General features: G+C 45.8%; 1 protein-coding gene across 2 annotated transcripts; it reads right to left on the bottom strand.

Annotated features, from left to right (window-relative positions):
* Positions 1–5,415: 5,415 nt before the first annotated feature.
* On the bottom strand, positions 5,416–25,854 carry DNAJA3 (DnaJ heat shock protein family (Hsp40) member A3). 2 transcript variants are annotated; one of them, XM_006277727.4, is made up of 12 exons: positions 25,641–25,854; positions 23,427–23,563; positions 22,580–22,663; positions 21,498–21,689; positions 18,833–18,985; positions 15,722–15,869; positions 14,640–14,704; positions 13,314–13,442; positions 12,358–12,473; positions 11,097–11,194; positions 7,536–7,655; positions 5,416–6,652 (listed from the first exon to the last, which is right to left on the bottom strand). In XM_006277727.4, the coding sequence occupies exons 1-11, from the start codon at positions 25,837–25,839 to the stop codon at positions 7,549–7,551; spliced, it is 1,428 nt and encodes a 475-aa protein (XP_006277789.3). In that variant the 5' UTR covers positions 25,840–25,854; the 3' UTR covers positions 5,416–6,652; positions 7,536–7,548. The 2 variants fall into 2 exon arrangements, with proteins under 2 accessions (XP_006277789.3, XP_059572864.1); XM_059716881.1 differs by lacking the exon at positions 7,536–7,655.
* Positions 25,855–27,541: the final 1,687 nt, after the last annotated feature.

The following is a 27,541-nucleotide window of genomic DNA, read 5'->3' as shown; positions in this document are numbered from 1 at the left end:
GAGGGACAGGCTACAACTAGACCTGGACTGGTTACAGAGGTGGGTGGATGAGAATAGGATGGGTTTCAATACGGACAAGTGCAAGGTATTGCACCTGGGGAGGAAGAACTAGCAGCATATCTACAAGCTGGGGAACTCCCCCCTCATCAGCACAGAGGCAGAAAAGGATCTTGGAGTCATTATCGATTCCAAAATGAACATGGGCCGCCAATGTGAGGACGTGGTCAATAAAGCCAACTTGCACCTTGTTATGTATCCACAGATGCATCACAAGCAGGGCCAAGATGATCCTCCCCTCTATGCGACACTGGTCAGGACATAGTTGGAGTACTACATCCAGTTCTGGGCGCCGCACTTTAGGAGAGATGTGGCCAGCATTGATAGGGTCCAGAGGAGGGCCACTCGCATGATACGGGGACAGCTAAGCAGACCCTACGAGGAGAGGCTATGGGACCTGAACCTGTTGAGTTTTCACAAGAGAAGGCTGAGAGGGGACCTGGTGGCTGTCTATAAACTTACCAGGGGGGACCCGCAGAGAATGGGAGAGACCCTGTTCACCCGAGCACCTTCCAGACTAACAAGGAATAATGGCCATAAGTTGTTTGAGAGTAGGTTCAGGCTACTTCACAGTCAGGGTGGCTAGGATCTGGAACCAACTTCCAAGGGAAGTGGTACTGGCTCCTACCTTGGGGGTGTTTAAGATGAGGCATGATAATTACCTAGCTGGGGTCATATGAGCCCAGTATTCGTTCCTGCCCAGGGCAGGGGGTCAGACTTGAAGATTTACTTAGGTCCCTTCCAACCCTACATCTATAAATATATGATAGCCACCTGCAAGTACATCAGGGGTGAGCACCAAGATCTAGGAGAGCACCTCTTCAGAAAGGCACCCCCTTGGGAAGACAAAGACCAGTGGGCACAAGCTAACTGAGGAAAAATTTAGGCTGGACATAATGAAAGATTTCTTTTCCATAAGCGTATCTAGAATCTGGAACACACTCCCAGCAGAGGTGGTGCAGTCACCATCCTTGGAGATGTGCAAGAGGAGGCTGGACAAGCATTTCGTTGAGCTCATTCAAGCCCAACTACCTCCTGCCCATGGCAGGGGACCAGACTTGATGATCTTACAGGCCCCTTCTGGTCCATCAAAACGGGGCTCCCCAAGGGCAGCTGCAGCTTCTGGGGGGATGTTTTGGGAGTGAGGAATATTAGCATGGCCTGGGGGACTGGAGACTGTGCATGTCAGAAGTGAGGGTCAGCAGCAGGGATGAGGGGCAGAGGGTTGGGACTGATGGGCACAGGTAAGACCCCTGGGGAAGCAAGGCAGAAGCAGCGAGGGGCTGAATTCTTCTTTTGGCAGAGCCCGCCCGCCACCTCCCATGGTCAGGAGTGAGCTGCTGGTGGGCTGGACAGCCCCCGAGTTGCTGGTCCTTTCCCTACGCAGTGGCTGCTTAAAAATACTTGTAAGAACTTAATGAAATGATACTTAATTTATTAAATTAATGAAATCCCACCAGCTTCAGTCATCTGTACATGTCAGCAACTGGTGAGCTGGATATCACCAAACCCCCTACTGTACTTCAGTACCAAAAAGATCAGGGGTGGTGGATTGTTATTAGCACTGTGGTAATTTACTGTGAATAGCACACTGAGATTTATTCAATTTAAGAGCTGTCAGTTGTATGCAGTGATGGAAAACATTAAAACACACCGTGACAATTTTGGGAGCACAGAATAAAACTTTGACGAATAAAACCCCATCACACATAGAAGCACCTTGTTTCATGTAGATGCATCCAGCATTGAGGTTAAGTTTCCCTACGGAGACCATGAAAAAGAGAGGGCACATCCTTGGTGAATGACACAAAGGATAGTGCACTGTACCCTATCTGGCTGCACTACAGGGCATCTCAGAAAATATTAAACACTCTTACCCTAAGAGGCTCTGATCCCCACATGATTGGCTTTGACTTCAGAATCAGTGAGAACATCTGCTAAGCAGCATTGGAGGTAGAGAGGCTATGTTGGATGACCTATGCGAAATCAGCACTGTACTTGGTATCCTAAGTTCCAACCCTTTCGGAAAATGATCAAGAGTGTTACCTCTTTGTCAAGCAGAATTCTGAAATGACACACAACCACAGCACACATGCATGCACACAAGCCATGCACCCACCAAGGAAAGCAGCAGTTTTGTCCTTTGAAGGACTATGCATCATTAGCAGATATGACAGGTGCTTTACATCTGTGCGAAGGGATCAAGGGTAGACAATGCAGCCTACAGCTGCTAATAGAGCCATTTCTGCTGATGAAGCAAATGCCAGAATGACATGTCTGTCAGGTAACTGCTACTGTGGGTCATTTCCAAACTGTCCATGTAGTTGAGCTTTGTATTCCAACCACAAGCACTCTACCACCTCCAGCATCAACAATGCTGCCTGCAAGGCACAGGCTTGGGCACTTTCAGTGTCCGGAAATACCCTGCTCTTACCTCAGACCTGTAAAATGTAATAGCAGAAGCATTACTGATTCACATGTATGAAACAAACAGATATCACACACTTGCACTGCGTCCTGATCCACCAGGGGGTTTTGCATGAGCACTTCTGAAAGTCTGAATGAGGCCACATAACTGGGAAATAGCCACTCAGAAGCTTTGAAAAAGTCTTGAGATCTGACTCCTAATTGAGCCCTCAAAAGGAATCCAAAGCCACTATTTCATTTGTCCAAGTGGGATATAAAGCAGCATCAGCACAAATGGCCACAAATCTGAACAAGTAGACTAGAAATGTTTAGAATTTTAGTAACACCCCTCACCAGTACTCTGTTCTACAAGAACTTGTTTGATGTTTTTCTAGCTAGCCAGATATACTGCATAGTAATATAGTTAATAATCATAAAGGTTGCGGCTTCTTTTTTCCACAGTAAATACCAGGCTTTCTAAAAATCCTAAACCTGGTGACAATAAATAAAACTTCATATATTACCTTTGTTCTTGCATATTCTTTTTTGTTAAGCATGTGTGATGAGAGAGAGAAAGGAGAGAAAAAGCAAGAGGGAAAGAGAAAAACAGAGGGGAGAGAGAAAAGAAAGAAAGTAGTAAAGAAGAAAGTAAAAAGAGAAAGGGTACAGAAAAAGAAGAGAAAGATAAAGGAGAGGAAAAAGAAGAAAGAGAGAAAGGAGAGAAAAAAGGAGAGGAGAGAGAGAAGAAAAAAGAGAAAGGAGAGAGAAAAAGAAGAAAAAGAAAGAAAAAAGGAGACAAAGACGACGGGAGAGAAAAGAGAGAAAGAAAAAAAAAGGAGGAAAAAAAAAAGAGAGAGAGAGAAAGAGGGTGTGTCCCTCGCTGTGAAAGTCTCTCACAGCTTCCAGCTGCAGCTCAGGCCCATTAGTCAAGGCAGAGAAAGGCAGCAACACCCCAGCAGCAGCTACCAGGGCTGCGGTGCTCAGGCCTCCGACAGTCCCACAGTGCAAGGAGCCAAGGCCCAGGGCTGGGAGGGAGGAACCTGGCTGGGCAGATTTATACCCTGCCTGCCCCAACCCAGGCAAAGGCAGCACCGGGGCATGGAAAGTGGGGGCTGGGCACTTGGGCCAGGGGCTGGGCGCTGTGGGCAGGCCAGCCTGGCTGGCTCCTTGGGAAGGTGAGGGCCAGACAGGAAGTGGGGGCTGCCCCAAGGCTCAACAGGCTCGGGCCACCCAGCAGCACCCAAGGTGGGACCCAGTCTGGCCTGCACAGCTCCACAGGAATGGGGTGCAGCTGCCCTGCCCATGAAGGGACGCTGCCCAGCCAGGGCAGGACACCGGGCTTGGAAGGCTCCCGCCTTGGCCTCCCTGGAGGAGAGCGGAGCCGCCCTCAGTGCAGGAGGCCCCAGGACAAGATGCGGTAACTGCCCCAGCCTTGTCCACCCACAGCCCAGGCCCTGGCCTTGCCCACCAGCAGCTCCACTCCAGGGGCTGGGGCCACGCAGGGTCACTGCACTGCAGGCTCCTGGCCAGCTCAGCCCTAAGTGCCACCTATGGCAGCTGTTCCCAGGGGGCTCCCACACTGGGGCAGCTCCACCCTGCTCACACTGTGCCTGGCCCACAGGGAGGCCAATCCTACAGCCAGGAGCAACACCCCTGTCCCCCACCTCCCTGAGCCCAGTGCCCTGCCCTGGCCAGGCAGCATCCCCTCACAGACAAGGCAGCTGCACCCCATTCCTCCACAGCTGCATGGGCTGGGCTGGGCTGGGCTGGGCTGGGCTGGGCTGGGCCGGGCCAGGCCCCACCTCAGGTGTCGCTAGGTGTCGCTGGGCCCCTGCCCACCCACTGCCAAACCTGCAGAACCCCGCTGCAGCCCCCGCTTCCCACCCACACCTTCCCAAGGAGCCAGCCAGGCCGGCGTGCCTGCAGTGTCTCCCCCTGCTGCCCAGAATCAGCCCCCACCCCTGGGGGAATGGGGCGTGTCTGCCTGAGCCCTGCACTCACCCACCCGCTGGGAGCCTCCAGCGCAGGAGCCCTGCACAGCCTCTGGGGCTGTGGCCCCACCCACCCGCAGCTCCCCTACATAGACTGGGCTGGGCTGGACTGGAGGGCGCAGCCCGGGGAGAGGGGATGGGGTCAGCAGAACACAGACCACTTCCCTGCCTGGGTTCTCCCGATTCCGCCCTCCGTGCCTGCCATGGTGCTGGGACCTGTGGATGTTCCAGAGAGCCTGGAGCAGGCAACTTAAAATTTTAAAAAACCCCAAAAAACAAACAAAAAAAAATTTCCTCCTGGCATGCCAGGGAAAATGTCTCCACATGCCACTAATTGGCATGCATGTCAAGGGTTGCCTATCCCTGATCTAGATGAATCAAACACACAGTGCTCTGCAAAGCACTCAATAAGAGACCTTAAACTCATGTCCAGAGTTGTTTTCTAAGCAGTAGCATTTTTAATGCAGTCCTTAAATGGAACTGACTTCAGCTTTGCAAGATGAACCTTTTTCTGCCATCAAGAGACCTGGCTCCATTTTGCTGGATTGCCCCAGCCTCAGTCTCAGCAAGGCTCCTATTCTCAGCAGCAAAGCAAAAGAAGAAACCAACTGGAAAACAAAATTTTAAAGCATCAAGCAGACTCCTTAGACAGCGTTCTATTAATGTAGGCACTACAAATGTGCCTTGTGAAGCCCCAAAAGTTATCCATATAGAGTAACAGTCCAAAAGCAAGTCAGGATACTGAGATTTTTAGACATTATTTCTACTCTGATTAGTCAGGACAGATTGAACAGCAAAAGAAGAGAACAGAAGTTCCCCTGAAACACCTCCAAGCTACCTATCTAAGCAATGACTACCTTTTCCTCCCCCAGTTATCCAAAACAGAACAAAACCTTCACAGGGTGCAGTTCAACATACTATTCCAATAAGACACCATGAGAAGGGGAAAACAAAACAACAAGAGGTTTTAAATATCTTTATGGAACAGATCATCTTATGTACATTGACATTCATTTTACAGACAATTTAAATAGGAGGCAACATGTGCTTCATTTTAGCAAATTAAGAAAGGAAATATTAACACAGAATCCTTGTTTAGCTGGTCAATTAGTATGTGGATTCATGGTACTTTTATTAAATTAAGAAGGTTGATGCAGTGACCAGGAGAATACTCATGACTAGCATTTAACCCCACCTGAAGAGCTTGAACTAATTCACTATATTCTGACACATGTAGATAAAATGAAACAATATTTCTCAAAGGCTGCCTGCTTACACTTGCCAATATCACAAGAACAAAAAGTCTTCTCCAGGACTAAAGTAGGGATCAGCTGTATAACAACCAGGCCCTGATGTCTTTGCAAGAACTGATACAAGACCTGTATTAGTTTAGAAATAGCAATACACTGACTTGCTTTCTACCTGTAATAACGTAACAGGGGAAGGGAACAACAGCCAATGCAAAGTGTGGATTCTAATCACTGCTGCCTGTAAAAGAAACTAAGACAAGGGAACCCCATGACCTAGGTGGGGGATGTTTTGTGGGGGACCATGTGCAATTTTGCTCCTTCACTGATACTTACAAGAATCTCTGCAGAAGTTATATTCTTCTTTAGGAGGTTGCTTTATACAAGGCTACAGGAGAAGAACGTTTTGCTGTGAAGAGGGCCATTGACAGACTGCACCTTTTAGAAAAGGATGCACTGGCACTATGCATCTAGCACAGAGATGGCTGATTGAGTGGATTAAGTAATACCCATGCCTGCTGTGTGGAAAGCCAGCTCTATGAAGGCTCAGCATAGCAAACTGCTTCATTTTAAGCTGGAAGTACAATTTTTATTTTAAATTGCCACTGGGTTTTGCTCCAAATTATAATGCAAGTTTTAATTCTGTAAATAGGGCCAGAAGAGTCTGAATGAGCTCCCTGCGCTAAGAAACCTCAACATTTAACAAGGGGTTCTGTGTCTGTTAATGCAAAAGCATTAGCTTTTGTTACCATTTCCTAAGACAACAGATTTCTCACAGCTTGGTGTCGGCTGGTGCCTATGTGGTTCATGGTACCTCTGGGTGGGGTTCTCACTGTGCTGCTAAGTAACATTCTTTCATCTCCAAGGCCCAAAGCCGGAAGATCTGCCCAGTTTGGGGAGATGACCTGCTGCTGCTGCTTCCCAGTGTCTAGTTTCCAGTAGAACGCTTCCCTGGAGATAAAAAGATAGGAAAAGGGTTGATCAGGATTTAGTGAGTTTAAATCCAAGTCTTCAATTTTCAAAATCTGGAAACTGATACATTTGTGAAAAACCAAATTATTCTTCACTGAGGGAAAGGAGACAAAACATAGTAAAGCTCTGGGCCCTTGGCACCCGGGAAACCTCAGCCTGCACAGTTGGGTACATCGGCTCCAAGCATTCTTACCATTTGCACTACCTCATCACTACAATAGTGTTTAATCTGAATCCCCAAGGATTATTCTGCATTATTGATTTCTGTCTAACATGCTCAGCTTCCAAGTAAAAGAAGAAGTCTCTTCTCTACAACAGCCTATCTAGGCTCTGAAAGTCAGCTAGGCTTCTTCCAATGCACACAACTCTTCAGTGCTAACAGTTCTGCAGTCCCAATCCTGCCAGTCACTTTCAATAGGCAAACTTGGAAAGCTGGATCTGTTTCTGCCTGTTCTTTACTCACAGAACTGTCTGACACTCCTAGCTGTGCTGGCCAGCAGGATTAACAGCATTCAACTTGTTTTAAGCTGGTCAGTAGACCTCACTGAATACACTCAGGGGACAATGATGATGAGCACCTGGTGATGCTAGTTGCTTTTCAGAATAGAGCCACACAAACCTATACTATCTTTCCTTAGTTAGCAGCTACAGTGCAACTTAACCCTACAATGCCGAGGCTGACCGTTGCTCTCTGAAGTAAAATATGAGGACTAGAACTTTAACACTAATGGCTGGAAGGCCTGAGGCTAAGTTGAAGGCAATACAATTCCTTTGCTTCTTCGCCCACCCACCTTCCAAGATAACACATTTTCTGCTCAAACGGGAAGAAAGAACAGTCAGTAAAATATAAGAGGTTTCCTACCTCAGATGGGGTATCAGGAGCTAAACATTTTCTTAAGTTTGGTAAGGAATCCCTCGTTCTCCCCTGCCTCCGCCTCAGGCCTATCCTTGCCTGCTTCAGTGCTATCCGTGGCCCTGCCACCTAGACACAAAACAGCAAAAGGCTTACGTACTTCAAACTGTCATCTGCTATACACCTTGGAAAAGCATTGAGCAGTCTAGCTACAGTTTACTCGGGGAACATGTGGCTTTGGAAATGAACCATTATGCCTGGTCCTTTGCAATGTTTATGTACAGACAGCTCTGCTAAAACCTGCTGCAGTACATAAACTGTCACTTGAGAGTCCCCCTTCACATCTCTTGGTAGCAAGCTTGAGAGAAAGCAGTAAGAACTAATACTGACGTTTCCCCTGCAATCCAAGATGTAGGAAGTCCCAGCTCCAGAAGCAAAATAAAAGAGCATTCACTCAGTACACCACTGGGCGTGTCTACATGAGATGCTATGTCACCACAGCCACGAACTACATTACCATAGCTCATTGCTACAGCAACATATCAGCAGGCATGACCCGTGACACCGATGCTATTGCGCAGTAGCATTGGAAACAATCCATGCAGTGCCAGGATGGCACAGTAACACCGGTTACTGTGCAGTCTGGTACACATGTAGACGTGTCACCTTCGCCATTTCCCAGCCTGCCAACACTCAAGCACTCCAGGTTTAAGATTCAAGTTTCACATGTGAACAGCTCAGTATCTTGCACACACAGATTTATTAGCTAATTCAGTTTGCAGTAACAGGGAACAGACAGTGTACCAGGAAACAGGCACCAGTGCAGCATAAACAAGCAGTCCTCAGCATGCAAGCCACATCCAATACAGAGCATCAGTGCTCCAACAGACTGCTTTCAACTGTGCCTGAACGCTGATGCGTAAAAACACCCAGCTCTCTTGGAAGGATACTCTAAAAATGCATTGGAGAATGGTCTCTCCTCTAGCCACTTCTGATATTAGTCTGCACCCCACAGAATTTGCACTCTGCTGTTTTCCAGACTTTATCTTGCTGGACTTCTCCTTCAGGAAACTGAAGCCAGGCACAACTGATATTGTTACAAGCCTGCCCAGCTTAATAGGATTACCACCGGTCCTTCCCTGCCCCCCTATACACCTTGTTGCAAAAAACTGGCATAGATTTGTGTGAAACAAAAACATCTTTCTTTCATCTCTTACATATGCCACAATGAGGAAAAAAAGCCATTAGCAGGGTGACATATAAAGTACAACTGGTACCCAAGTTAGTGCCTGAAAGGAGTTCCTCATACTATGAGGCTCATGTTTTAGGTGCATCGGTGTCGCAAGAGACTTCCAGTGATAACCAAAGCCTAGGCTGCGGTCTAAGGTTCTACCAGCAGAACGTGGAGCATGTTCACATACCGCATCCCTCTCTGGCCAACAGAACCCTCCTCTCTGTGAGCAGAACTGTCACCTCCAGTTCTGCCACCACCAAGCAGCTAGCAGGTACGTACACACCTTGCACCTTTAGCTAGCAGCCACAGACCATGCAGTACCTAATGCTTGCTCCAGTGTGCATTGCATATGCTACCACTGCAGCTGCTGAGTGAAACACAGAGCCACCAGAAGTGCTCAGGGTTTTATGAACTATAGCAGATCAGCAATGGTGACTTCTCCCAGAATTTCCTGCTCCCAAATCACGTAAGTGTAGGAACAGCCCAAGACAGGCCTGTGTGCTCTACATACCAACTGGTCCCACGTGCCCTCACAAGAAAGTGGCCACACTAACTTGACACTAGGTAATATTGGTATACTTCATGCTTGAGCATTTCCCTGTTCCCATGAGATAACAGCCCTGATGGGCAGGGAAGAATGGGGGTGTCAGGCAGAGGATGGGGGGGCCTCAGAGGATGGGGCTGGGCAGGGCAGGGATGGGAGGATGGGGGAGCAGGCAGAGCCAGCAGGGGTCCACCCCATGGTCCCCTCCTCCAGCCCCTCCAACCCCTTACTTACCGGCACTGGAATCCAGGTTCAGTTCCCTACTAGCACACTGCCTAGGGAGGCAGCGTGCTTCAGCACCAGGGCAAGGGCCAACTACAGAGATGCTCTCGCAGCCAGAGCATCTCTGTGGAGGACCCAGCCTCCAGTTGCCTCAGGGCACAGTTCGGGACCACGTTCTGCCTCGCATTTTTTGTCTATGGGTTTTTTTGAACCCTGGATATCCAGGGGTCTAATTTTACCTCCGCACTGCAAATTTGCCTCATGCCTCCCCCCACAAACATGTTCTCATTCCTGCACATGTCTCTTGCAGCATCTCAAAGGAGTTTGCGGGCTCATCTGGACACGCCCTTAGTGTCCCAATTGTAAGTAAAATCCCAGATTTTACAGTTTTTTCTTTTTTCTAGGAAGATTCACACTTAAATGCTTACCTATTCCGAAAAAAGAAAGTTCCAGGGCCCCATTAAATGTCCTTATTGTAAGAACTGCACAAACTCAAGCAATATTGATGGACAAAAAGTCTATACTACCTTTTGATATACTGAATTTCCATCAGTTAGGCTGCAATTCTTCAATCTTCCTCTATCAGGGTTTGCACTGTGAGCTCAATAGGACTTGTGCTCCTAAATCTCACCCGTCTGTGTCTAAACACAGGCTTAACAGTGTAATTTTAGGATCCAATTTTTTAAAAATCTGTCCTCTAAAAAAAGTTAGTGAACTTTAATATATTAAAAAATCTAATTTTTTGTTGTCAATGCAACCATTTTATTCTGCAAAGATTCCATATCACTTATCCACATCCTTCATTTTAAGCTACAAACAGCCAACCTGGGGTAACAGAACTATTTGTGTGACTAAAGTTATAAACTTGTTTAAGTGGTTAGAAGATCAGAGCTTTAACTTTTAAATGTTTCATTTTGGAGGGTAGTTTTGTAAAAAATTGAAATGAGATATCTATCAGTAGTGGCATTTAAAAATAATATTTATATTTCAATTGATTACACATTTTAATCTAACACTGAAGTAGCAGTAACATTTTAAAATTAAGTTCAGAAAGCTTCAGTGTGATATAAAATCACTCTACCCTGCTAGACAGGGCAGCGTCTGCTCCAACATACACCAAGTAATGCTTTTTTCCAGAATTTCCTAAAGTGCTAAATACAACTTCATAGTTTGAGAACTTCCGTTCTGAGCTCTTAAAGTCAGTGACAAAATTCCTTTTGAGTTCAATGGAAAAAACAGTGAGCCCTGTATTACTACCCAAGAGGTAGCATTGCAATAAACAGTAAACTGGAAGGTTGCAAGTTTCCAATAGTAGGTGGAAAAATTAAAAAAAACAAAACAAACACACACTTTGTGACAGAACTTTTTGTAAAAGCCCTTTTAACACTGTCCGTTTTAGAGGTATTTGTTACTAATTTAATACTTGGTAGCCTCAGGCAATAAGATGAAGAAGGTTTAAATGTATATACCCTGTCCAAAAGTCACCTGGAATTCCATCCCTTCCCTCAAACATTCCACATCTCTCCAGCCAGTCAGCCATGGAAACAGCAATGTACACCACTCAGCTTACCAGTAGCTGTATTTGTGACTCCATTCACTGTCCCGTCCACATCTGTCTCATCCTCAGCATAGCTCATCATTAAGGCTCGCTGGCGACTTGTCAGCCTCCTGCAAGTCAGAACAAAGAACCGCTACCATGAGTCACCATTCATTGTATCTATGACTATCTTTGCAACCTAACCTGAACTTCGCACAAAGCAGCGCAAACAAATATTAAAGTCTGTGCTAACAACAGCCACCTCCTGAGATATTCAGGGAAAGCCAACAAGCATCTTAAAAGAGCTCTGCTAACAAAGAACTTCAGTGTGGCAAGAAAGATAGTAAATCACCATATGTCATCCAAATGCAAGTGGCTAAATGAAACACCTTAGTGTTGAAAAGAATAATCAATCCAGAAGCTATACTTGAATACCAAATTAGCAGAGAAGCACTTGAGAACTGGAGCTCCTTATGAGTGTGTGACCATTACATAGGAGATTTATGGAAACTGGTTATTATGGGATGGGGTAGTTAATTGCTATCAAAGATCATGGGTCTTATATCTTTTGATATTTAAATTAATCTCTACAACTACCCCAAAGGGGAAGAAAAAAGGAGATGCATCTTCTGTTTGGTATCAAAAACTTCTATTGCCTTCTGGATATCAAACTCCAAAGCCACATGTCCAACACATTCTTGGCTGGCAAAAGTCCTATGTATTGCACTGAACTGATTTAAAAAACCTCCCACTACTTCAAAGCACATGTACAGCAAAAATATAGGAGATTAGAGGAAACCTGAAAACCAGGGGTAAGAAAAAAAATAAGAAAATCCAGTCTTATTTGTAAGATTACATGTGGACCACGCAATTCCAGGGAGGCTGTTGCATCTTTCAGATCCTACTCGTCACATAGGACACAATAACATGCACCAGATTAATAAGTGGATCTTTCAGATGACATTAATGTTCACTCAGAGCATCCAGCTTGCTGGATAGAAGACCTTAATGCATAGTAAGTCGAAGCACTGTAATTGTGATAAACCAAACAGGTATTAACAGGGCTAATAAAGTAAGTATAAACCCTGGCGCTTTGTAGCTGAAACAGTCTTCCCATGCAATAAGAGATAAAGGAATTAGATGTAGATTTATTCACTTATTACACTGTCTAGGGAATTCTCAAAACATACACCATAAAGCAGTATGAAACTATCACTGAAAATGCCTCCAGGCAACATGTATTGCGTAGTAACCTGGCAGATTTCTATGAAATCCTAATAATCCTTCTACTTACTTAGGCACTCTGATCTGTATGTGAATGTAGTGGTCTCCATAACCATAACTGTTAAGTCGAGGAATGCCTTTTGCATTCATTCGAATCGTCTGATGTGGCTGTATACCAGGGGGTATCTGTGAATAAGAAGACTTCCTAAGTAAAAAGACTTCCTAAATTTATTCTTGTTCTGCAAAAACAAGATGCACACATGTAAACCTATAAATTAATTAAGCTCTTTTGCCAGCAATCTGTGAAGTAACAAAGCAAAAACTTGTTTCTACGTTTAGATATCTGGAGGCTCTGAGATCCCGCTCAACAGCAAGGAATAGTCATTCAATACAAAAAAATTGAATTGAACAATCTACTGGTAGGTGCAACTCAGTAAATCTAGTGCACAAGTTAGTACCAGTCCTGGAGAAAGATGGTCTATAGTTCTTGTAACAGAAGAGGATTGTATTCCCATGCCCTCTACTAACTTCCTGTGACAACATGTGCAATCAATGTCTGAACCTCACTTTTGAGAAGCAAGAGCCTTGAATAAATAAAGCTCTACAGTACAAAATGTATAAGTGACTATCCTTGTATATAAGCAGGAAGATTGAGCTTTCAGAAAAGCTAAGAGGCCCCAGGTGTGCCCACGAGAATCTTAAATATTTAGCAAAAAACAAGACTCTCCCCAGGTATGGTTCAACCCAGCTCTGCGTGCTAGACCTTCCCAGAAGTACTTTTTTCTTTCCATGAGCTTGTAGAGCCCTTCTTCTGAACTACTATGCAGGGACTAAGAAAAGGAAACAAAACCAAATAGAATCCTTGCATGCTGATTGCCAGATTATAAACAGCCCATCTTGATATTAGTAGCTTTGGGGAATTTCCTCTTTTTTTTTTTTTTTTAAACAAACAAGAGTAAATAAAAGATGACCTCTTGCTGTTCCAAAATCAGGTAACCCACACTTCTACCCACTGGTACCACATACCGTGATATTGATGGTCTCATAAAGGCCCTGACATCTTGCGGTACCTCCAAGAACAGCCTGTGCTACTGAGATAAAGAGATCTGAGTGGATATCTGCTCCCTCTCTCCTGAATACAGGACTTCTTTGAACCTAAAAGCAAACATTAACTATTCATTTAACTCTTGAACAGTATGTAAAAAGCATGCATTATTCCTTGACAAAATACATTATTTTGCTGTAAGCAGGTATCAATAACTTGGGGAAAATTCTTAGTAGAATGCTCAAGTCACTTCCCTTTATGTATGTGAGCTCAGAGCGTAAAAGAAGACACTATCTCCTAGATTCAGCATCTCAGAAATGCACCACTGCAGTCTTTTCCAGAGATTAGGAGCACCTGACTTAGTGTTTCCACATTACTTCCAGAATTTCCAATCTGAACCCAGTGTTACTCTAGAACAGGGGTGCTCAGCCCCTGGCCTGCAGGGCTCCCCACGCGTTCAGAAATTTGTCAGCTGGGGAGCAATAGCACCAGCTATTGCCAAGTTTACAAACCCACGGGGAGTTTGGGCTCTGTGCACTGGATTGGGTGTCTGATCCAGTGTGCAGGGGAAACAGTGGGGGGGGTCTTAGGACCCAATCCCTGCACACAGGGAGGAGGGGATGACATCCAGCCCAGGGCATGGGAGGGGGGCAATATCAAGCCCCCAGGGCCAAATCCCCATGTACAGGGCAGGGAAGGAGTGGTACTGGGTCCCAGGACCAAGAGGATGAGCAGCACTACCCTAGAACCCTCCTCTCAAAACATAGCAGTGCATTTCTTCTAGGCTAAAACATATTTCACCATGCTATGGGAAAGGTGTTCTACCATCTCTGAAAACTGGAAGGAATAAAGCCATTTCAGTTTGTCAGATTCCCCTTAACCCAGGGATGTCAAACTGACTTGGCCCTACAGGGGCCAGAACCACATTGCAGGGCTCCTCAGGGGCTAGATCCAGATCTAGACCCACATCTGACAGCAGAGCAAGCAGCATCAGGGAGCCATGGGGGGGTCAATGCTGCTGTTGCTTGCTCCTTCCACCACCAAAACATCCCCAACAAGGCTTTGTACCCTGGATTTCAGTGGCAAGCCCCACTCCTGCTCACTTCACACCCAGATTTATGGAGCCCTATATATGGGGTCAGATGTCATGGCTCAGTGGGCTGGATCTGACCCATAAACCACATCCTTGACAACCCAGACTTAATCCAATCTTACACTAAAAGGAATTTGCCAGTGGTTTAAATACCCCCTAGACTGAAGAGGATCCAACAGAAGACAAGCAGTGTACAATGAGGCAGCATACATACTCTGAAAGTAATGAATATTTCTTTCTTTCCCAAAGGCATTCGAACAGTCTGGCCATCTTCCACACCTGCCATTGGAAAAAGGACATGAATGCGACACTATTTTCTGATATTGTCCTTTACATCTCACCTCCTGCCTTCTTATTTAAACCAATGCCTCCACTCCCACAACTCCTTGAGGGGCTATCACCACAGCAGAGCTTCTATCCATCAAATCTCAGCTAAAGATCTACCATGGTAATTCTTTGCACAAGAAGCTGTGATACCACTGTTGGATACGCGGTCAAAGGATGGGATACCCCAAGAACACTAACAGCACCCCCAGACCAGCTCGTTGATTCAATTCATATTGAATTCTTTTGCATTTCTCTAAGGGCTGGTGACTGGTAATGAACCAAGGGATAGTGATTTATCCACATGTATCCAAACACTAGAGCAAAGGTAAAGACTATGCAAGCTGCTGCCCAGCCAATGTGATCTCTCTAAAAGTGAGAGGGGAAATCAGTTTCAACACTCATTCAACCTCTACCAAGACTACCAAGTTGGAAGGAGTTTTCTGTGACCCAAGGTAAGACAACTAAAGAGACTGAGATGCCCACAAATCTCATTGAATATCAGTTTGGCTTAAATATGTAAGTGAATTAGGCACTTTTGAAAATTTTGCCCATAGGCACATATCTGCAAGGAATTAGAGTGGAATCAATTAGACAAATATTTGGTGGGGATGGCTTAGCCAAGTTTGATCCTGTATCGAGCATGGAGTTAGACTAGACAAACTTCTGAGATCCCTTCCAACCCTACTTTTCTATGATTCTATAGATTTGTGGTTTTCACAAAGGTGCCTAGCAATGCATTGGTAACTTTTTTTTTTTTTAGTTACCATAGATATGAAACCATCCGTAATCATCTAGAGATTCTTGCTGCAGATCCATATCTTTTATATTTTCTGTCTCGCCTTTAAATGTGCAGATAACAGACACGTTCCCTATATAAGCTTAGGCAATCTTCACAAGAAGAAATAACTGCAACTACTCTGTAATAGGCAAGTTATGTAGCACAGGCTGTATGCCAAAACAGACACTGACCTGCTGGCACAGGGACCATCACAGTCTTCTTCTGCTTGGTTTGTCCTGTACCTCTACACATTACACAGGGTGTTACCACAATGGAACCGCGACCACCACATCGCCGGCACGTAGAACGCATCACGAACGGGCCTGTATTTACTGTTTCCTAGAAAAAATGGAAACAGACAGATTAAATGAATCTTTTGCTAGTATTCAGCAGGGATTCTGGTTTCCCCCCTGATTAAAATAAATACATTAATTGCAAATAATCGTATAAACCCCCCAAAATGAAAGCCCTACCCTCCAACCCTGCTGGTGCCCCTCACTCCCTTTCCACAGCCCCCTGGCCCTGCTGGTACCCCACAACACCCCACACGCAGCTCCTGTTCTCCCAGACCTGCCAGAGGGGGCTGCCAGCTGCCAGGGGTACGGGGTCAGGCACCCAGGTCCACAGCCCCCCGCCTCTGACAGGAGGCAGCTGCTGCAGCGGATTGGAGCCCAGCTGCCCCACTGCTGCCTGCCTGCTATGGGCTCGGTCAGTGGGGTGGTGCTCTCTGCTGTGGCACGCACTCCTGGGGGGCGGTAGGGAGACCCATGCTCCCCACATCTGTGCGCAGGGCAGGGATTGTGTGCTACCCACTGCTAAGGGCTCCCGCCCTACTGCAGCAGGCAAGGCAGAGCTCACAGCGGCAGACAGCTTTCTGCCTGGCTCCACTGTTTCCTGCCACAGTGGGTCTCACACGCTGAGCTGCAGAGGCCCTCCATCAGGGCAGGGATCATGAGCCTCAAGTGGGCAGAACGCAGCCCCTGCAATGCATACAAGTCTGGGGGGCGCAGGTCACCTCTGCCCCCAGAGAGTGCATGCAGCAGCATGGAGCCGGCTCCCCTGCCCACTGGATGAGCCGCACGCAGCCCTGTCCCACTCCCTGCCAGGGTCCTATGGCCGCACATTGCGGCCCTGGGTCCCAAGCCCCAGTCCCTGCCCGACTCCCTTGCTCCCTCCCTCTGGGGGCCTCAATTCTCCACCCCCTGCAACTTACCTGCAGGAGCTGCTCTCCAGGCTGCCTGGGGCCATGTACATATATATGCACATGGCGCCCCCTGCCTGACCACCCTCCTCTGGCTCCCTCCAGCCCCCTGCAGGCTGGAACTCTGCCAGCCTGAAGAGAGCTCTTTGCAGAACTGCAAAATCCACAGGTTTCTCCAGTAAAGTGAGAAATCTAGGTTTGCCCTCAGTAAAAATAATCTGTGGTTTACTCCATTTTTCCATGGAAAACAGAAAACCCAGATCCCTGGTGTTCAGACACTGTTACCTTCTATGCAACATTACTGTTATAAAAGTGAGGCAGGGAACAGTCTACCCAAGGAAGCTGCAGAATCTCCTTCATTGGGGGTTTTCAAAAAGCTGGCAGGTTATGGTCAGTGATGATTTAGAAAGAATGTTCCTGCATTTATGAAGGGGATTGGGCCAGGTGACTCTCTAGGTCCTTCCAATCCTGGGGATTCTAAATGGCAAAACCAATCCCAGTTAACTCACTGGTCTAACCCATGTATAATAGGTAGATGTATTCTATCTACTGAAGACTAATAGTAACAATGCTAGGCAAAAATGTGGCCTGAAGAGATATATTAGGTGTCTGCTCCTTCAGGCAATTCCAAACATCCTTTTTTGGTGGCTGTAAAATTTTGCCATTCTGGTTTTATAGCCCATTAGATTATGCACAAGAAAAATAGCTATTGCCTTTTCCCAGTATTTCTGCAAATCCAATAACCTACTCAGTCACTAGCTGCAAGTTCCAGAACTTCTTTCACTCGAGTATACTCACTGCAAAACACTAAAAAGGTTTTCCTTGAAAGAATTCAGCTACAGGAACTAGGATGTTAATGAGGATATCAGTGGTGATTCTGATCAAAGCTGCTATGGACCAAGCAGTGCAAATCTATCACACAGAGCCTTAAAAAATCTGTAATAATACAATGATGTACGTAACTCTAGCAAAGCCTCAAGTATGGTTTAATTAAGGAGCCAGGGACCTCTATCATATGAGAATAAACAAACAATGCCTACTAACATAAAAAAGCACTGCTTGAATCCAGTTCTTCAAACAAAATGATTCAGCAGAAAAAAAAACACTGCAGTCAAAGTCTTTCAAAAGCATAAGGTTTATAAAACCAGTAGTAAAACGGGTAGCCTTCGAAAATAGGTTGGATAAAAAACCAACCATTAAAAAATAAAATAAAAAAATGGATATTTTGGATTTAAATTAGATTTTTTTTTGACTGAATAGGGGTTTTTAAATTTTTGTTAAAATTAAAAAAAAACAAACAAACCTATATAAAGATGGTTCTAATTTAAGGTATGTTAAAGCTCAAAGTTATCATCTTTAGGGCAATGACTAGTTTTAGCACATCAGCAGAGAATGAAAGCTGTTACCATTTCAGGAAGAGTAACAATACACGTTCATAATTAGGTGCCAGCTGTGTTCCTAGAGGACTAATGCACAGCAGACATCATGCTAATTGGTCAGCTTGTCACTAGACTTAGAAATAAAGGTCGCAACCTAAACTATTCTCTAATCCCTGAAGTTGACCAGTAAATGGCTGAAGCACAAACACACAGTACATAGAAGGCCTTCAATGACTGTGTAAATTGCATCCATTCAGAGGATGACATGATTCTGTCCTCAATACCTTCTTTTCACAGAATATATTTAGAAGTTCTTAAATGGAGTAGAGTCTAAATAAAATAATTCACAAATAAAGTGGTCTCATGATAGTTCCTGTTACTTCCCACACATTGGAAAAAATATATGAAGGTCTTCATATTTTGGTCCATTTCATAGCATTTCACTTATAAGCAATTCAAGAAGCTGGATTTAGGAAAAAAAATTACAATAGCTAGCTTTTCTGCAGAGTTAATATATTCTAAAATAAAAAGTATTATAGAATAAAAGCATTTACAGGGCACAATAAAAATGTTAAAGCCTCCTTTACTGAACTTCTTTCAATCTGGACATCCTAATGCTTTAGGAAAGCTAAGCTAACAGAGTATGAATAAGACCTTAGCAACACAAGTGAACATTTAAAGAAGATTTGTTATCTGGGGTAACATTTTTAAACAGCACTTACCATGCCAGTGCCACTGCAGTAATGACAGGACTGTACTTTGGTACCAGGTTCATGTCCCCTGCCATCACACCTCTGACAAGAGTCGTTAATATTCACCACAATCTCCTTGTTAACACCTTTTACTGCTTGATTGAATGTCAATTCCATGATATACTAATCTCAAAGAAAATAGCGGAATTAAAGTTCTAACACACATGCTGAGAAGTAATCAGTAATAATTTTTAGACCCAAGAGCCATTTCAAAACATAATCAAAACACCATTTAACATGCTTAAAGAAAGTAGTGCAGAAAAGGAACGCACATGACTATCTACAGGCAAAACTGTTCACATTGCGGGGCTGGGGAGGCACAAAAAGGAGGAAGCTTATTAAACCTGTTTAAAGAGCAGTCACATTGTAGAAGAGATATTAAAGGGAAGAAAAGCCTAAAAATAGAAAGAATTCAAACTTTGAGCACCACTGTCCTAAAGGCATAAATCTCCCTGGTCCCCCACAGCCTGGATGAGCAGCATGGATCCACAAGCTAGATCCTGCATGTTGGAACAGCCCTATAAGTCAGAGCTGATGCACCAGATCCAGCTACAGCACAACCCTATGCGTCAGTGTGATCAGGTGCAGAAGGCCATATTATCCAGACTGGTGATCCCCACAGGTCTGGAAATTTGGCAGCAGGGAAGCAGACAGTGTTAACTGGTGCAGCTCTGGGACCAATTAACACTTCTACTGCTCCCCTGAGACCAAATTTCTGGACCCGTGAATGAGACAGCTCTGTGGGTCAGAGTTTGAGCACCACAGCCTGAAGAGAAAAACCACGATACTTATATAACAACTGTGTACTTGTAGTGTGTACCATACTTGCAAGTGACTGGGTAGTGAGTGAAGGCTTTTAAGGCCAAAGGTGGCATGCACTGTATCTTGATGGACCTACTACTTAGCAATAGGAGAAATCAGCAGAAAGACAGAGATACCTAGCATGTTGTGCTTTCTATAGCAGCAAAAAAAAAAAAAACGCTTACAGCATCAGAATGTAAAAAAGGTCATTTCTGGATATCATGCCAGTTGCACCAATATTTATGCGCAGTGCTGACAGCAAAGCATGTGCTGGCTACACCTTTCCCTCCAAAGAGTCTACATCATTGCTTTTTAGATTTAAATGTTTCATACTAAACAAAGACAAATAGGATTTGTCTCAGCACAAATTCAGGTACCAAAAGTGGCACCAATTATGTAGTTACCTCAAAAGCCAGTGGAAGCCTTTTAAAGTTAAAGCACAGCATAAAGCAAACACCAATAAAAATCAGAGATCAACTTGAGCAAACAAAGTAGGGTTCTGTTTGAACAGAACTAGAAGACATGAGAATTAGTGTTTGATAGCACTGACTGGTGCTTGCAGAAAACCCCAAATGCACCATTTCTCTGGGCCAGTCTCCTTACTGAGCTCTCACCACAGGCAGCAGAAGGGGGGTGCTAATGGGGCTTAGCCCCCCCAAACACAGGACAGTGGTACAGCCATAAGGCAGACCAACCAAGGGCTTCCAGCAGCTGCAGCAAGGGTAGGGAGGAAGTGGGGCTTGGGCTGGTGCAGGCACTGCACAGCCAGCAGGGTGCAGGACTGAGCCATGAGCAGCTCGTCTGGGGGCATGCCTACTGCTGCTACAACCCGGAAGGCATGGAGGGGTGCGTGCCCCCAAATCTGTGCGAGGCAGGGGAGGATGCTGCTGCAGGCTAGGGCCAGGGCTGTGGCACTGGGAGGGGCTTACAGGAAAGGGGGGGTACAGCCACCCCAAAATTTGCCATAGCCCACCCGACCCCCCTCCCAGCTCCACCTCTGCCCACCCTGAGTGAAGCCCAGCTCCCCCAGCCAGAAAGAGCCCAGCACTGCCCTGGCCCCAGCCTGCAGTGACAACTTGCCCTGCCCTGCGCAGATCTGGGGGCACACGCCCCCCCGTATCTCCCGGGATATGTGTAGCGGCAGGAGCCGCCACCCCCTCCCCGCACCTCCCAGACAAGCCATGGTTTCATCCCACACCCCGCCCCAACTCAGTGCAGGGCAGGGGTCCCAGGCCACCAGCCTGGCAGTGCAGCCAAGGCTGGCCTTGCTCTGGCCCCCCCAGGCAGTGCAGGGCTGGTGCGTGGAAGCAGCCAGGGCTGGTGCAGGGCTGCAGATTCAGGTGCAGGGAGCGCCAGCACCAGGCAACAACTCCAGGCACAAGGGAAGGGGTGGCTGCAAAGGCGCAGCAGGCCCCAGCCCTGGCCCCAGCTCAGCTCCCTCCTGATCCCTGCCTGGTCCCGGTCCCAGCCCCAGCCCCACTCCCTCCCCATCCCATCCCCTCCCCCTGCTCCTTCCCCCACAGACTTTCCTGCCTGGGGGGCATGCACATGCTCAGGCCTCCCTCTCTCCCCCCCCCAAAATTTCTCCCTCTTCCTGTGTACCTCATGCAGGTGTTGAAAAACAGAAGTCTCTCGATTAACAAAGATATTTTAGACAATATCAAGAGCCAGGTCTTAGGTATGTCATTTACCATTTCAGAGTTACTGAAATAGCCTTAATCATCACCCTAATTGAATGGATGTACTTGTCATGAGCCTGACAAAAAGGTATTCTACTGTGTACACCCAGAAGCCATTCTCTCAGCAGTATGATGCAAACACTTATTTCTCATACCTCCTGTGGTTGGTCAAAGGCATTCTGAAAATCTCCAAAAGCAGACCCTGAATACTCCCCAAAGATTTTCCTGAAAAGCTCTTCTGGGTCAATGGTGGGACCACTACGCCAATACTGATGTCTAGTATCCCCTGAGCCAGGGTCAAAGCCATAGGTATCATATTGTTTTCGCTTCACTTCATCACTCAACACCTATGGAGCAAGTAAATACAATACTATTAGAACACACTCCCTCAGTAAAGAACTGGAGCTGCTTAGCTGACACTAGATAGAAATATTAATATTTAGAGATAGGCTACATGGAAAAAAAGGTTATATGCGCATTAACAGTAAGACATGCAAAATGCTGGCAACGCCCAGTTTCAAATCCCTGCATATTATGACAGCGGAATTACTTTACCTTTTGTCATGAATAAAGATAACACCGTATATTAAAAAGCCTTCTCAGTTTCTCTCATACACACTGAACAGCAAAGCTCAGCTGATATGCTAAAATACTTCCTAATAACCATATTAGTTACAGGGAAGATGATCAGGTTCTCTCAGTTTAATACTATTTGAAGGCAAGCACAGATGACTTACAATTACATAATATAGCGTGAAAGGCTAGTGATATTAGAACTTGGAACTGAGAGAAAGCAGAGGCCAGAAAAGGTAAAGGCATCTGAGAAAGTTATGGTGGGGGGAGAAGAGTTCTTTCGTCCCACCCTCTCAAACAGCCATTTTTTATGCCACTTACCTGTCCTTCTTCTGACCAAGAGATTATTCTAGTAATCAGCTCTACCACCGTTAACACATGTAACTGTAGCTCATTTTTCACACAAAGGAATAGGAATCCATGAATGGCCCCAAAATATTCCCAAAATAAACCAGTCAAGTATTATAGCTAGATGATCACTTTCCAAAAGATAGGATATTTTTGGTCCATTTGCACTCAGGTCTATAAAACAGGACTCTTACCAGTGAAATGACAATTCTTTTACAGAAATATGCACATTGAAATGAAAAGAAAGCACAATCATTTTGTCCTGTAAAACTGATCTCTCCCTCATGGTACATCAGGCACCTGTCTGGCATGTTACCTCATAGGCTGCTGCCAGTTGAGAGAATTTCTCCTTAGCTTTAGGGTCATCCTTATTTGTATCAGGGTGGTACTTCTTGGCAAGCTACACAAAAAAAGAAAAAGGCATATTTGAAATGGAAGGGAAATAAATGCACTGTCAGCACTCCTATATAATTCATTTTACATGCCAAAAAGTAATTAGCCAGAGTGTAGCTTTCAAATCTGTATTTTAGAGGAGACCAAATGTATATTCAGAGTAATTTACTGTACATAATAGTCCCTAAAATGAGGAACATAATAAAAGAAGCATCACAAAGCTTTTCCACATGAGCCAGCCAATCAACACCTATCCATTGCACGCAGGGCCTGGCTCACCAAGAATGCTCTTAATATGCATAATGACAAGAGTGAACCATAACTATAATCTTGCTACCAATGACTCTGAAAGCTTATTTTTAGAGGTTTTTAAGTATAAAAAAAATTTAAAGAACGCAAAAAGAAAGGCCACAGAAAGATACCAAAAATAAAAATCAGCATTTTACTAATATTTATGAGTTTTGTGGCTTTTGCCTTCCCTGATGTAAAAGATACTGGCCACTGCCCAAAATAATATATTTAACCAGGGACGACTGTGTTGAATCTATCTGATGGCACTGAACTTCCTTTAATATATTATCGGCCTCGTTCCACCATGCAAGGAAAAAAAAAAAATCACTAGCATGACAGTACTTGGAAGTTTTTACTTTGGTATATTTCAGGTAAGAGTAAAAAGTGGGTCATAATACACTCTCCCCAACAAGACAAAATTCAAAACACGAAGTCAATCATGAAATTAAACCATTTTCATTTTTCTTTAGCATACATGCCTGGTAATAGGCTTTCTTGATCTCCTTTTGGGTAGCAGTTCGAGGAACTCCCAGTATCTGGTAATAATCTTCTTTGGTGCAAGAGGAGGAACCAGTATGAAACAAGGCATTGCATATTAAAGGATAATTTTTAGTTCCTAAGAAAAGCCAGACAGAAAAGAAAAAAAAGTCAAAACAAGACAAATTGTAAGAAACCACAGACCTTCCGCAGAACCTTTCCTGGTGCTTCACGGCCTGCTCTTGTGTACAGGTTTCCCCCGCTTTATACTGTAACATGTGTTCCTGGAAAATGGTGCATAACTCAAATTCGCATAAAGAGAACCGACTTTACAATGTAACAAATAGGGATACATTCTAATACCTCGACTTACTGACCACCAGACCCATTTCTACCACTTTTACAAGGTAATTTTGGTACTCACCTACAGCAGACAGTACACACAAGCACAGGGCATAATCATAATGGGGATGGCAACTACAGAAACGCATGTCGTAGACAATGAGTGAGGAGCAAAGATCCACACAAGAGACTATATTTTGGAGTGGGTCACTCCCACAATGCACCACACAAAGCAGCTGACTGGGCTTCCACCACGCCAATCACATAAGAATAAATTTACCTCGCATATAACACATTTTTGGTATAAAATGGGTCATCACATAAGAGCAAATTTGCATGTACAGAACCCACATAAAGTGAGGGAAACCTGTATTAATAATCAAGACAGTTACACTGAAAAACTGCATGGAATACTCCATCTGTAAAAGGTAAATAAATATGAGGGGTTTTTTAGAAACCATTTCTTAATCAAAAACAGCTTCTACTTTTTTAACTTCAATTTAACTGAAGATTGTAAAATGTATTGAAGCTTACACAGGATGCTTAATTTGGTACGTGCAAAAAAGAAATTTTATTTAGAAAAATATATATATACCAGAGCTAAAATTACCACGCCTTTAAGATAGTGATGGGTGCCAACAACCAATGCAATAATTATAGGGAGAATTCTGACACAATTTAAGATTTCATTCACAATTTTTTTTAGCAACATCCCTGTATGTGGCCAACTTCTGATCACAGCAGACAGTAGATATGTGGTGGTGTGACAAAGAAGCCATTCTACTTTTCACAGAGCTTAAATCATGAGATACCATGGAGTAATATTCAATTAATTTTCTAGCATTTTATAGTTTTAAGGTAAGACTAAAACCTGTAACAGTGAAGTTACAGGAGACATGCAACTAACTTTAAGAGAAGCAAGCATTTACTCTTCCCCAGACTCTTGAAAACATGAAGAGATTTTAATGCAGCTTTAGAAGCATTCTGCAGGTAAAAGCAGAGCAGTCAAATAATTTCATATCTTAATTCCATTATTCTTCACAAAATAAGATCTAAGAGATGAAATTTCCCTCCATTTTGTCAAGGCAGATCTTGCTCAATAGAGGCAAAGAGGTTTGCCCTGTCCTCTAAAATGAGCAAGATGAAAACTCATTTTGACCCCCTGAAAAAAAAAGAAGGAATTGAAATGGTGGGATTAATTTACCTGGCTCCCAATGGCTTGACCTTGGACAGAGAAGGACAGCTGACCCTGCTAGCCTGTAGGACTTGTGCTATACATCTTTGATTTATCTAGCCTATAAAACATAAGTCTGCCCCACCTTCCCTCTAACCCGGACAACACTAACTGCATCGTTGGTGTCTTCAACACTAACTGCGTGGGTAGGCAGCTTTGGGGTGGGCCTCACACAGGCCAGGCTCTAAAACGGGAGGATGTGAGGATGAGGAACAGGGGCTTAAAGCTGATCTGGAATTTGCTGAGACGGCACATGGCGCCAGTCCAACAGGCTCCCGCTTATTTACAGCACTCAAGGATGGGCTCGTGCACGTCGGCCCTTCCGAGGCTTCCAGCCAGCGCGGGGCAGAGGGAGACACGGCCCGCACCGCGCTGCAGGAGAGGGCCGAGCACTCCCGCCTGGGGCAGCCTCCTCCCCAGCTGGCAGCGGCACAGCGTCTCCGGGCCCTGCTGCCGCCGAACACCCGCACGGAGGCGGACGCAGAGGCCGTGACTTGAGGGCCGGGCCAGGCCGCCTCCCACGTGCCTCCACCGTCAGCACGGCAGGCAGAGCCCCCGGCGCCCTCTCCCCCGGGCCGCGCGGAGCCAGCCCCCACCGCGGCGACGGCCTCGCGGAGCCCCCGCCCGGCCCGGCGCTCACCCGCGGGGCTGACCCCGGCTCTCAACGTCAGCAGGCGGCTCCCGGCCCCCGCCCGGGCGGGGAAGGCGGCGGCGGGGGCGGCGCTGAGTCCCCGGCTGAGCCGCAGCAGCACCAGCCGCGCGGTCCTGCCGGCGCCCCGGACCCCCCCGAGGCCGGTGGCCGCGGCGCTCAGCCAGCGCGGGGAGCAGCCGGCCGCCATCTTGGCCCGTGCGCCGCGCTGCGCCTGCGCCCTCCGGCCCGGCGCACGCGGGCCAAGGCGCGGAGCACTGCGCCTGCGCGCAAGCTTTGCCCGGCCGCGCGCGGCGAGCACTGCGCATGCTTCCGTGCCGCAGCAAAGGGGGCTGGGCTGCGGGGGGGGTTCGTCGCGCCCGTCCGTCCCCTCGTGGAGAAGCCGGTGTTTCCGCGTCTCCTGTTGGCCCCGTATTTTTAACAGCTGCCTCGTGCCCGGGCCGCTCCTCCTGCCCTGAGCGTGCCGCGGCGCCACGCGATGCGGCCCAGGCCGCTTGAAGGTGCCACTGTCTACCCTGCCCAGCGAGACGCGCTGCCTTCAGCTTCTGCCCGGGCAAATAGACCCGGCGGATCGTGCTGGCCGCAGGCTTTCTCATCCCCAATCTCGGATTGTCACTTTCTCCCTCTTGCTACCTGAGAGGCCTTTTTGTGGCAGGCTGGAGCTGCGCTTGCTTTCTGCCCATTTCCTTTTTAAAACAGCAACTAGACATTTGACTTGTGTTTTTTATAAAAATCCTTTATTTGTGGTCCATTAGTCCAGGTGCTGCATCTGCTTTGAGCTCCCTGAAGTCCAAGGAAACAAGCCATTTGTAGAAGACTATGTCAGTTTAACATCAGGTGCAAAATGGGTCTGTGCTGTACAACATGCCTGCTCAGCCTGCACTTGTGCACCTGGGACACACGCAACTTTAGCAGATGCTGGAGCTCTCTCTCCCTTCTGCCCTTGGCTCACCTCCTGCCCCAGGGGAAGGGCGAGGCCATTATCAAAGCACTGGAGGTACATTAAGTGCAGCTATTTGCTCTGTCCGGTCCTGGATCCAGGAGATCACATTCCAACTGGCTATGTCTATTTCTGAGCCTTCATGCGCAAAACATTACGAAATGCAGTCTGGCTTCTTTTTTCTTAGGTTATAGATTTTGCATTGTTAAGCAGTAGATTATGTTGTTTTCCATGTTATGGTAGTGAAAGATCATGTCATTTCTGAACCATCATGGCTATGCCATCGCTCTTACACTACCACGACATGGAAGACATTGAAATCTGACACTTAAAATGGAAAATCCACAACCTAAAGAAAAAAGAAGCCAGACTATACCGTAACAATTTCTTAAGCTTACATGGCTGTGCCTGGCTTGTTCTGATCAGGGCTGATGAAGAATGTCTTGCATTTAAAAGCTTGTCTGACTCACAACTACACAGCTGATCCAATAAAATATATCATCCTAAGAAATCATTGCTACTCTTTAAGAGCAGAGAATGCACATTTAGAAATAGAGGTGGATTCATGACAAGTACACAGCTGAGGGGAACATGCACTTCTTAATTAGAAAGACTACCTTTAAGTAACTGAAAAGAAGCCATGTTATGTTTCTCCCATCCCCATAGGTACACGTGGGAAGTGATGATAAGCAGTTGGTGAAGAGATAAGGTATATGATATCCTAATATTAAATGTGGGTAGTGTGAGAGTAGGATTTTGGGACTATCAACATCTGTGTGGAGTCTTGCTTCACATGTTTAAGTGGGTATGGGCAGTATTGAAGCAACTGTACTTATGATCTGAATTCCTAAAGAACCTTCATCAGAGAATCTCAGAGCAGTAGACATGAACTAGTTAGTTATCTTAATATTCCAAGAAAGTAGGCATATCCCTGTTTTACAGATGGGGAAAC

Source organism: Alligator mississippiensis, chromosome 13 (assembly GCF_030867095.1).
Source record: "Alligator mississippiensis isolate rAllMis1 chromosome 13, rAllMis1, whole genome shotgun sequence".
Taxonomy (NCBI): Eukaryota; Metazoa; Chordata; order Crocodylia; family Alligatoridae; genus Alligator; species Alligator mississippiensis.
Note: the sequence above shows the minus strand (reverse complement) of the source record. Positions and strands in the feature narration are given on the sequence as shown.

Coding starts and splice junctions, on each gene's coding strand:
- DNAJA3 (XM_006277727.4), bottom strand. CDS start 25,839: ATGGCGGCCGGCTGCTCCCCGCGCTGGCTGAGCGCCGCGGCCACCGGC. Junction 15,870..18,832: donor ACTGCAGTGGCACTGGCATG/GTAAGTGCTGTT, acceptor CATTTTTTCTAG/GAAACAGTAAATACAGGCCC. Junction 12,474..13,313: donor ATGAGACCATCAATATCACG/GTATGTGGTACC, acceptor TCTTATTCACAG/ATACCCCCTGGTATACAGCC.